Here is an 11,961-nt window from a genome sequence, read left to right on the forward strand (position 1 = left end):
GACACTTAGAAATAAAGTTGTACCTCTAGTTAGAGTGTTGTGGAGAAATCCATTAGTGGAAGAGTCAACTAGGGAATTAGAAAATGAAATGCAGGAAAAGTATCCCCATCTATTTGCTTAGACCAGATTCTGGGGACAAAATCCTTTTAAGGGGGGGGGGGGTAGATTGTAACGACTGGGAATTTTGCGACGTAATTAAGTGAATAAAGTATGATTTTGTGGTGTAATTATAAATTATATGATTTAATAAAGGGATTAAATGATTATGTTAATTGTCCTTATTGTATATTAGTAACTGGGAGTATAGAAAGATGCGTTCCAATTTAAAGAGTCAGCTTAGGAGTTAAGCTGTGTTGTCGGGCCGTCAGGAAGAACGGAACCCGTCTTAAAAAGGGATTAAAGTATTTAAATGTGAATTATGTGCTATTGTGTGAAATGGAATGTGTAAGTGAGTATCATGTTCTAGTGTCGTGTTGGTTGGTAAAGATAATTGTGAAGCGTAATTGAAACGCTTAGCATCGGGTCGTCAAGCAGAACGCAACCCGTTACGTAAAAAGAGGAATAATAATAAAAAGGAAAATATCATGATCATACATGAGTTGTGATGTGTAAATATATATGCTTGCTTGTCTGTATGCATGATTACGTGATTTGTTGATTTTTAAAAGGGTTTAAGGGATTTATTTGATTTAAAAATAAGGTTTATTGGACCTTTATACATTTTTATAAAATTACTCAAATAAGGTCAAGGTGTGAAATTTATTTTATTACCTTCAAAATAGTCCTAGAGACTTTCTAAAAATGATAGACGGATTTATTTCGTGATCGTTGCATTTTAAAATGATTTTATGGAGTTAAAATGCTATTTTCAGCATAATCTTGTAAAATTCGTATTTAATCAACCGTTCGCTCAAAAAATTATTCTGAAAATATGGCCGAAAAGCTAATTTCGAGATCTATGCTTTAAAATTTTTATTCGTTCCATTCTCATCTTTTCTGAGAGAGCTATTTATTGATTAAATTCATTTTTAGATTAAAAATAAGAGGAAAGAGAAAAGAAAATTAAAAGTATGGTATAATGACCATACTACCCTCGCCAAATTAATATATATACTCCCTCCCCTCCCCTTTTTCTTCATCCGGCCTCACACTCTCTCATCTCTCACATTCTCTCATCTCTCTCTTTCTCTCTCAAACTCTCGAAGCTCTCTCTCTCTCTCTCTCATTTTCTTTCAGTATAACCCCCTTCTCTCATTGATTTCTATGGAATCATTCATGAAACTTCATGCTCATCCTAGATATATACTTTAAATCATTTGCATGTGTGTATTTGTACTTGCATGCGAGTGTGTGTGTGTGTTTGGGCTCGGTGTTGAGCCGAGAGCCGGGTTGGTGCTTCCTTTTAAATGTTCGACTTGAGATTGTATAATTTCTGTGATGATTATGCATTGCATGTGTGTGATGTTGTGTTTTTGGATTGAAATCGGAAGTCTTAAGGTTGGAAACCCCCGAATGGGGGAACTACTGTGAAGCCACCGCCACCGGTGATGAACTCCGGTGAACCGGTGGTGAGTCATGATGTGTAAACTAAACTCTAGAATACATAAACTTGATTTTATGTACTTGCATGTATGTTTTGTTTAAAACCGAATGGGTTTTTTATTCTAAAAGAAATTAAGTTAATTTTTGTTGATTAAAATGATTGTGGATAGTTATTTTAAGAAAGTATGGAGTAATTAGATTAGTTGATAGTTTAAAGAATCGAATTGATGCATGCATGTTATGATTTAGGTGAAATTCGAATATTTGGATTTGTGTTAAGAAATTTAGTTGGTTTAATTGATAAAATGACTTGTGAATGATGTGTTATAGAAATTTTTAGATGATTTTGGGATAGATTGAAGTGTGAAGTTGATTTGAATTATGCATGTTGATCTATGTGGTTAGGGCCGAATGATTGTCTTGTGTCAAGAAAGAAATTAATCAAATAAACTTGCGTGATTTGAAATTGGTGTTGATTGGTCGATAATTGTCGAAATTAAGATGATAGTTAAGCTTGCATGTGGATTTATAGTCATGCATGTAAGATAAGTGAATGCATGTGTAATTTCTAGAAGTTATGTGATTTATGTGTGTGTTTTGATTCGAATTAAATGATGAAAAAGGAATGATTGAGTCGTCTTGATGTGAGGTCATATAATTGATATGATAACTCAAGTATAGAGTTTGAAATATAAGGACTAAAAGTTATATGTCGTATTTGTATCGTAATGCGTGATTCGAAGACTATTTGGTGAAAGTATACGAGTTATGGTATAAGCGTGTTGTGTGATTATAATTGAGTATATATATATACTCTTAGGGTATTGCGATTAAGGGAAATGTTAAGCGCTCTGGGAACGTCAAGTGGGAATCTAATTAAGGTTTTGGTTTTTGGATTGTAGATTCGGAGCGTGAGGGCATTCAGGCTAGGAAAGGGAAAAGTATACTAGGTGGCAGTAAACAGGAAAGCGAATTCAGGCAAGTAACTCTACTTACTTGTGTAAATTGTTATAGAAATGATATTGTTCATGCCATGTAGAGTATTGAAATTTTATAGCGATGTACCCCTGTTATTGATTCTTGAGATACCCTGTCATTGTCCTTGTGAACTTGTTATTGATGAGATTATTGTTCAAACCCTTTGGTAACCTTTTCTTATCCTGATCACCTGTTAATACCTTGAATTTTTGTAAACCTTATAAGAACCTTTGCGAATCCCTTGTGTAATAATCCTTCATTTCTTTATAATCTTATCCATGATGATCCTTAAAACTGCTATGATTCCCTAACTTGTGTACCTTGTGATCATTTGATCAAGATCCCTAGAATTGAACTTTGCTTATCCTTGATTCATTTTCCTATCTTTGAATTCTTGAAATTGAACTTAAGAATGAGTTTCGACTCGGAAGAGTCTGAATGATTTCATATTCTCGGTAATGATAAAATGAATTTAGTAAAACCTTTATTTTCTAACACAAGGTTTTTCAAACGAATTCCTGATGGATTGGATTGAGACGTAAGAGACTAGTGGGACTAGTCCAGTCATATAAAGAGGCTAGCGGGGCTAGTCCAGTTTAAGGCTGAAATTATGTCATAGGTACCTTAAAGACCAGATGGAGGTCGGTACGGGTTGATCACCCGTATTATTATGAATTGAAAGTTAAAGTAGTCCAATCAAGGGTTCCATAATTATTTAAAGAGTAATTGAATTTTTATTCAGTGTTTGATTCTTTGAAAATGAAATGGCTTATACTGATTTGAAAAGAGATGATTTTGATATTGATTAGCTTACAGCTTGTGAACCCTGATTTATATTCTGATGATATTATCAATCGTATAATTGATTTCTAATGATGAAAAGATTCTCGCTTTCCATTTGATAGATCATTTGAGATCTTGTTATTGATTTGCGATAAATGTCGGCTTTCACCATATCTTGAGCCTTGTTTCCTGAAATCCCAAAGCTTTAACCCTTTCATAGCCCAAAAGACAGAAATCTGCCACCTAGAGATGTTAAAGTAGAATGCCCTGAAAAACAGTAATGGTATATTGTGGATTTTGTATCGTAGAACTGTTTATAGTTAATTGCTGAGTTTAATACTCAGATGTTTTGCTTTGATCTAACCATGGCAGTTAAGCAAGAGGATGACCAGGCTTAGGCGTACTGCTCGTAAGAGCGTTCCTGGTGGTCCCTACTGTATTGATGGCTTCCAGATGCCAGAGCAGGTAGTACAGGTTATGAGTGAGCAAAAAGTTGTAAAGATACAATAGGTTATCTGTCGGTTCCAAGTCGGAATCGACTATGTAAATTTGATTTTATTTTGGGTTGTAAGTTATATTTTATGGTTGGTACTTGTAATCTTGTCTCAAACTTTATCCTGTTTGATCCTGTTAGTAGTTAATCGAGGTTTATGCTTATTTAATTCATAGATTAAAGGTGTATGAGTCCTCATTTCCTAACCCCGAGATTGAGGGCGTCACACATTGAGGGTCATTCTCTATCAAATTGTGACATTTGGGGTCAACACCCTATTAACCCCTGTTACGATAAAAAATTAGGGTGTATTGAACTGGGATTTTAATGCATTATATATAATCCATGGATTTTAATGAATTGTATCTGATTTTGATTTTACGTGGATTTTAGATAAAATGTCGTAGAGTTGATGACGAGTCTTTAGGATTTAAATACAATCCTTTAAAATCTCATGAATTATGGTGGGATTTCAAAAATCATAAAATACATTGAACAATCCCACAAAATCCATCATTTTACGAAGTCCAAAAAATCCTTCAGCATGTGAATACTATCAGATTTTAATGGATTTTAAATAATATCAGTTGAAGACCATCAGATTTTTAAGCATAATTTAAAATCATGATCGAATACCACCAGATTTTGTTACATAATTTAAAATATTAGTTGAATACCATAAAATTCTGATACTTTTTTTTTAAAATCTGAGTTGAATACACCTATATTTCATGAATGAAAAAAATATATTTAAAATCCCAGTTAATACACCCCCTTAAATAAATTAACCGTAAAAACATCTCCGATGAGGAAAACTCTTACCCACTCATACAGGAATTATATATATATACATATATATTTATATTTATATATATATATATATAGTTAAGTTTTATGAAGATCACGTTTTTGTTGGAGACCACAGAGACCCAACTAAAAATCTTGCATAAAAACGTTGCAAAACATATTATTTTTCGAATAATGTTCTTCAAATTTCATTATTTTATTCAAAATTTTCAACATCATACATGTACTGCATGTAAAATATTATAAAATATTTTATTATATGAAACATGTTTAATTTGCGGAACATTTGTTCAAAAAATTGCAGAACATACACATCATATTAATTAAATTTAAATGATTTTCAACAATTTTAATGAATTAGTGATATTCGTAAAATATAATTTACAAAACAACATATTTCATAGTATTCTGATTGCAGAACATATGTGGTGTCTGAGGTCTCCGATTAAAATGTGGTCTCCATAGAATTTTTATCTATTTATATATATAATGTGAATTGTTACTCCAAAATGCACCAAAATCATTTTTTAAAAAATGTGCATTTGTGAATTATGCAAATGATTTGAACACGTTTATTTCAATTTATTTCGAATTCAAAATCTAGACTTAGACCAAATTTTTTAAAAAAACTCGGATTTCCAGCCAGATTGACACAATTATCGTATCCTGTTGCATTAGAAATGAATAAAAATATATGTCTATATCATTGTATTTATTAAAAAGACAAAATATTTATTCCAGAACCCCTGATTAAAGTAAAGAATAATCTTGTTTGTACTGAGACAGAGTAATAATAAAATGAGTGCTAAAGAATCCAAATACATAGTGTTGAAATGTTTGGTTAGATTACAATTTTCAGTTCTAAACTAAAAACAAAAGGGGTGATTTATAATACTTTTTCTTATCCCTCCTCGTAACTTTCGTTTGGTTCAATACTGCGTAATGGCGGTTCTTCGGTTTGGTTGATTCATATCATATACCGAGTTGCTTATCCTTCGCTCTGATTTCACCTATACAAACAAATTTGGACTCTCCGGATTTCCCTTTTAATTCCAATAAAGTATCGTTAGGGACCGATTCCGGAATATAAATGTATATGATACATTTACTTGCATACATGTTTGTTTATAATGCTTCATTATCACAATAAAAAAATGTCGGTAATATAGGCATCCGTAGCTCTAACTTATTTTCATTCATCAAGTTTTTGTTATTCAAGAATATGGGTGGACCTAACATACAGAGGTAGTACATGTAGCCAATAAATATGTACATAACTAGCAACAAAACTTCAATAACATTAATTTGGTTCGCATAGGGTAGGGTGGCAAAATCAGACACGATCCGAAACCCGACACGAATCCAACCCGCAAAAGTATGAATTAGGGTAGAGGATTTTGACTTTCGGGTCGGGTTCAGGTTGGGTAAAAATTTACCCGAAAAAATCGGGTCATTTTCGGGTTGACCCGAAATACCCGAAACCGACCTGTTTATTTAAATAATTAATATATATATATATATTATATATATATATAAATGGTAGGTTATATTTTATAAATCATTTGTAATATTATGTTTTATTATATTTCTATTTTTTATATTAATTTGGCATAACATTTTAGTTTTGTAATTATGTACATTATTTTTTTTAATTTTAATTTTATTAATTTTTTCTAATTTTTGGGTTATTTCAGGTCAAACAGGTCAATTTCGGGTTACTCGGTACGTACCAAGTCGGGTTCGTGTCATAATTTTTGAACCCGTTTCGGGTCGGGTTCGCGTCAGACTAAAAAAATCAGGCACATCCAACCCGACACGAACCCGACCCAAAACCCGAAATCGCCACCCCTAGGTTCGCAGGACTCTCTTTGTGAGAACTTCAGAAATCATATATCAGCTGCATCTTAACATGTTTGAGTTTAAATGAAGCAGTCACCACAGTACAATTGCACAGCACAATAACCGCCTGTAACTGAATGATCATTAAAACGTATGCTTCCAACTTGCAGCTGCTATTAAGTGAACATGCACTGCTGTGTTTTCAATGACCTAATTGCTTCCTGATTCTTGATCCCTGCAAACATTTGTTCAATGTAGTTAAACTAAAATTACATGGAACCGACACTTTATTTCACGACTTAAAAGACTTCCTATGTTATCATAAAGCGTAAACTTTAACCTTTTGTGCACTTTCAAGCAGGCTCATAAAGACCCACCATGTGTCCATCAATACAACGCACAGCTGCAATCTGCAATCAATAATATATAAATTACTTCACACTAGAGTTCTTGGTTCTAAGAGCACAGAAGAACGGATCAGCAAACAGTACAGCAAAAAGGAGGGCGCATCAACGGGATTTAATTATTTAAAAATTAAAATTTTGGCAAATTGATAAAGAAAACTGTTGCACCAAGTACCTTTCCATAAATCTCATACTTGATAGGACCATCTAGCTCAGCACCTAAAGCTATTAGCTTGGTTACTGAATTATTGATGTCAGGGACCGTAAAAGATAAAAGTGATGAATATTCTTTCTCCGCTACCTTTTCACTGTAAAATAGGGTTGGCAGTTTAATCATCAGTTGATACTTAATAATCACATATGATAAGTACATGCCAATAAAATAACGATATCTTAAATTAAAATAATTTTGGGGTGTGCACAGGCAGGAAACCCCTCACTGTGGAACTAAAGAACTGCTTATCTGGAGCTGAATCAGGATGTATCATAAAGCCTGCTATGCAAGAAATTAAATCTCACTCACTCCATTCCCATAAGGATTCAACTTAAGTAACAAAAGTAACTTTTGTGTTCTTCGAGATTTTGCATTAATACTAGGATTTAAATCTTCTTAATTCTGTTCTGATTTTTATAGAGATTATAAAATTCAAAGCCTGAATAAGTGAATATACTCAAGGTATTAGCACAAGCACTTCAAATCAGACTCTCGAAAAAGAATGTCATCAATATCATAAATAAAAGCTTCAGACAGTGAAACATGCAACTGAGATACAAAAGGAGCATAACCAAATTAAAGTCACAATGTAGTCAGTGACACACAGGTTAGAATATACGAGAAGTTTATGGATATGAGAAAGCTTTCATGTAAGCTAGCACATGAATTTTCAAGTGTACATCTATCCTTTTCAAATTCTCGAGATTGAAAAACTTGTGCATTAAACTACATAGGAGAGTAAGATGTTAATTGAACAAGAATCTTAATTCCAAAAGATAAGCCTGGAAATGCTTAGGCCGAAGGGTTCCTCCGTCAGTTTTGTGGTATGGCTTATATTCACTGCTAGAAGATGTGGTCTTATGGGAAATCATATGGGGATCTGTAATGTCGACATTGTCTGCATGGGATATCTAAGCCATGAGTTATATAGTTAATTTTGCTACTAAATACAATAGAATATACTTAATTAAAAAATTATGCTGTGTGCTCCCTCCCCCTCTTCTTCTCCATGTCCAAATCTAGGACAGGTACCCGTGTTTTTAATTACCTAAAATTCCATGTTCGACAACGGTTACCTGCCAATAGTGTCTAATACTGTTTACCAAGTCCGAGTAAAAAAGCCAGTAGTTAAATTAGACCAGGTCACCTTGAGTAAGACTCCGGCCATAACATCTCCGGCCATAACATAATTGACAGAGCCAAGATGTACTCCTACAAGTAAAGGGAGTTCGAATTATATTGGTTGTGCTCGAAAAGCTATGAATTGATTGACAAGTCTAGTACCAATCTTTTGCTTTACCGGATAAATTGATAAGCCGCGCATGGCCTGCCAACCAAGCAAAACCGGTAATTTCTTGGTCACGACCAGAAAGAGCTAAAGCTCCATCAAGAGCATTTCCACAGGGTAGAACCTCCTCGGAATGTAAGGTTTTCATGAGGCTGAACTTGAGCCACCATCCAAGTACGATTACCTTCGTTTCATAGAATATTTTTGGTGTAAAAAGTCCCAAATTCAAGATCTTAGATCTTCTGCCACGCGTATTTCCTGATAAACGAAGTCCTAGGGGCGGAGGTTCAGGGCCAGACCAACTACTTCAAGAGCACTCATCCATAAACCAGTTACTGGTACATATAACATAAGCAAACCCCAGAGAATTGGGACCAAAAGCGGTTCGCGGTGACCATTAAATAAGTTTATTCGGCTTGACTCGGGATAAAAGCATGCAATGTATTTGCACAATCACCATCTTCAAATAAAATATTTTCTACAGTATTTTCAGCCCCAGTTCAGATTCACTAGCCTTCTGTGACTACTTGATTACCTTAATCCAAGTCAAAATCAATAATTTAAAGCTATTTATCTCTGTAACCTAGAAATTGAACGCAAGCATATCCAATGTGTGTACCTTGAGTTTGGCCATTGTGCAAAGTGTGTACCTGGAGTTCAATAAAACACAAAATGTGTATTTGAACTTCTCGTGTTGATGCAATAGGTGTACTTTCGTTAACTCATATTAACACTGTTTATACAGTTTAGTGCATGTGTAATTGTATAGACTATATACTCTCATTATATATCACCTTATACATATACTCCGATTATGTTGGTGGGAATGAGATTTCAGATAATTTTGATTGTCTTACTAGGTTTGTTCAGCTCAGGGGTTTGCCCGTATTAGACAATGGGCTTTAAAAGGTTCACAAGGGAAAATTGGTGATAATGGTAGTCCTAGAAAAGGTGATAAATCTGTTGAGGAATCTCTTGTAATTACTCTGAGCTCTAGATGAACAGCCACTAAACTTTTATGCACTACAAAGATACGACATTTGAAATTCTGTGAATCACTGACGGACTCACAGGAATTCTCAAATGCATAAGAAATCCAAGGTGTTGACAGTTGGAAGGAACGGGTTGAAGCTAAAAATAAATACTATTGGTTCTTGGCTATTTAAATTTGTAAATTATGAATTTTCTAATATTCTTGGTCATTGGAATTAAAAAGTAACTGAGCCTAGTGTTATAAATTCCGGTGTACGATGTGGTTCATCTAAAATCTCATTCGCTAATCTCTAGTGGTAAGTCATCAATTATTATCATGGAATGACAAAATAGTCACTGTCTGTGACTGCATCAGATGTTGCTGGTACTAAGGATTTTGAGTTATGTGGCATTGGATGGTGCAGGATCTTCTGATGCCCCCCTTACAACCATTAGAGACTAGAGAGGACAAGAGTAACAAATCTAGCTAGTCTCAAAACAATAGCCAATCTTTTTCCTGTGAATATGAAAGGTTTTAATAAGACGCATATCAACATTGCACGCCATTGGTACTTGCACATTAGCCATAATGTTACAACTGTCCAAAAGGATTCAATTGGATATAGTACTGTAAAAATGAGTTCTGAACATCAGAGTTTGACTTCTGAAAAAGTCTTTTTCCGACCCGATTGACATTCAAGAACACCTAATGCACCCGATATGGAAAATGGTAACCAGGGGAGGCTCCATTTGAAAAGGATGTTAATGTTGCGTGTAAAAAGAGGAGGAAAGTTGAACACTGATTTCACCGAGACATGAGTCTCTAATTGGTATCAAGATTTTTTTATCCAATGCATCTTCATTGGCAATATCCTGTTGAGCTTAGGATGATAATTTGTGTGAGTTAATCATTGCAGAGGATTATTTATATGTTGTTGCAGAGAAATATGTATACATAGAATGCATATTATATAATGTCCGTTATTAGTCTATATATACAACTTTCCCAAATATAATTAAACTGGAAACTATGATACTAGCCTCAGCTTTTCTTCTATGTAAACGGAGTTAAAATGAGTTGACAGAAGTACGCATTTTGCAGCAACACAGAAAATCGGAGTACACATTTTGCATTTGTTGAACTTGAGGTACACACATTGCACAATGACCAAACTTCTGAAACACATATTGCATTTTAGATTTTACTCTACGAAAAAAGTAAATTAACTTTAATAGTTGTGCAGTTATCCTAATTACAATTTACCAATCCAAACTAAGATATGAACACGAAAAGTTAAAAACCGGAATCATGAAGCTGCCGAAATAAAATAAAAAACAGCCAAGAAGTGGAGCTGCTAAAACAATAATTGTTAAAATAATAATCTGCAGTCAGTAGTACAAAATTCGAAATTAGCAAGTCATTGCAATATATACTGATATAACCACAACATAATATTGGGCAAAAAGAGAAAGGAACCATGTAAGTTTACAGTGAGGCAATTAAGCAAACAGTAAGTAGGCAATATGAAGTGGAGCTAACCTTGGCGAATGGAGAAGAGCGAGCTTGAGGGGTCCAGCTTGGAGCTCGGCCCAACGAAGAGTGCAAACTTTAATGCTGAAATCCAAACCTTCGGAGTAAAATTTAGCTGCTTTTGGGACGTCTTTGTGCATTTGGAGTATCCACCTAAATGTTGTTGATCCACCCGCCATCCTCGCTCACTCTAATTTCGAGACTCGGTTTAAGTTTATTGAGAACAACGGTTAATGCATGAAAGCAGTCCAAGTTTACACCAAAATACACACCGGACAGAAATGTTTACACAAATTCGTTTTCAAGTTTGTGAAACTTACACGGTACACTCCCGTGACCGTAGGAGTAAAAATGAAGTTTTACCGAGAAAACGAGCAAAAAGAATAAGAATGGCACCGGACTCTTACCCTCACTCCCGAGTTTTAAAAGGGAAGGAAAACAAGTGAAAAGTAACTAAATTAGTTTCACTTCCCTTCCCTTGATTACCCTCGTAATCATACTCCCGAGTTTTTAAAAGGAGTGAAAGCAAGTATTTATGAATATAAATTTAACAATTTTTCCCTCTAAAACTTTCACTCCAAAAATGGGATGAAAGTACTTTACCTCATAAACACCTCCTTCCTTTTCATTAAAAAACTCGGGAGCAAGCCCTAAATGATGTACTAAAGTCATTGCACTAAAAATCGACTCGGCTCATTATTCGGTTCTGATAGGGATAAATAAATTATGATTGTATAATTAAATACTGCATTAATTGTACAAGCTGTGAACTGCTAGGCCCAATAAAAAGATATATGATACTCAGACCAGATCAGGCCTGATGGAATAAAAAAGGCCCAAAAGCCCTGATTATTAATTAATTTCGTAATTAATTAATAAGGGAAAAATCAGATGTTGAGAAGAGTCCCGATAAGGATATAAAATCTTAGAGATTAGCCTCAAGGGGACCTAAAAGGATAAGGAATCAGTTTCCTACTATCTAGGACTCCAAAGTCCATTCTAATTATGAGACTTGCCCACCAAGTCTCCTATACCAAGTCCAATTCAAGGACTCCCAACATCTATATAAGGGGCCTCACCCCACAAATCAGAACTACGTTTTTTGGCTTG

General features: G+C 34.4%; 1 protein-coding gene across 1 annotated transcript; it reads right to left on the reverse strand.

Annotated features, from left to right (window-relative positions):
- Positions 1–6,284: 6,284 nt before the first annotated feature.
- Positions 6,285–11,232, reverse strand: LOC141661352 (uncharacterized). The gene is made up of 4 exons (XM_074468341.1): positions 10,861–11,232; positions 7,022–7,154; positions 6,783–6,852; positions 6,285–6,677 (listed from the first exon to the last, which is right to left on the reverse strand). Exons 1-3 carry the CDS (start codon positions 11,028–11,030, stop codon positions 6,796–6,798), a joined length of 360 nt encoding a protein of 119 aa, XP_074324442.1. The 5' UTR covers positions 11,031–11,232; the 3' UTR covers positions 6,285–6,677; positions 6,783–6,795.
- Between the last annotated feature and the right edge of the window lie 729 nt (positions 11,233–11,961).

The sequence above is a fragment of the Apium graveolens genome, chromosome 5 (genome assembly GCF_009905375.1).
Source record: "Apium graveolens cultivar Ventura chromosome 5, ASM990537v1, whole genome shotgun sequence".
Taxonomy (NCBI): Eukaryota; Viridiplantae; Streptophyta; class Magnoliopsida; order Apiales; family Apiaceae; genus Apium; species Apium graveolens.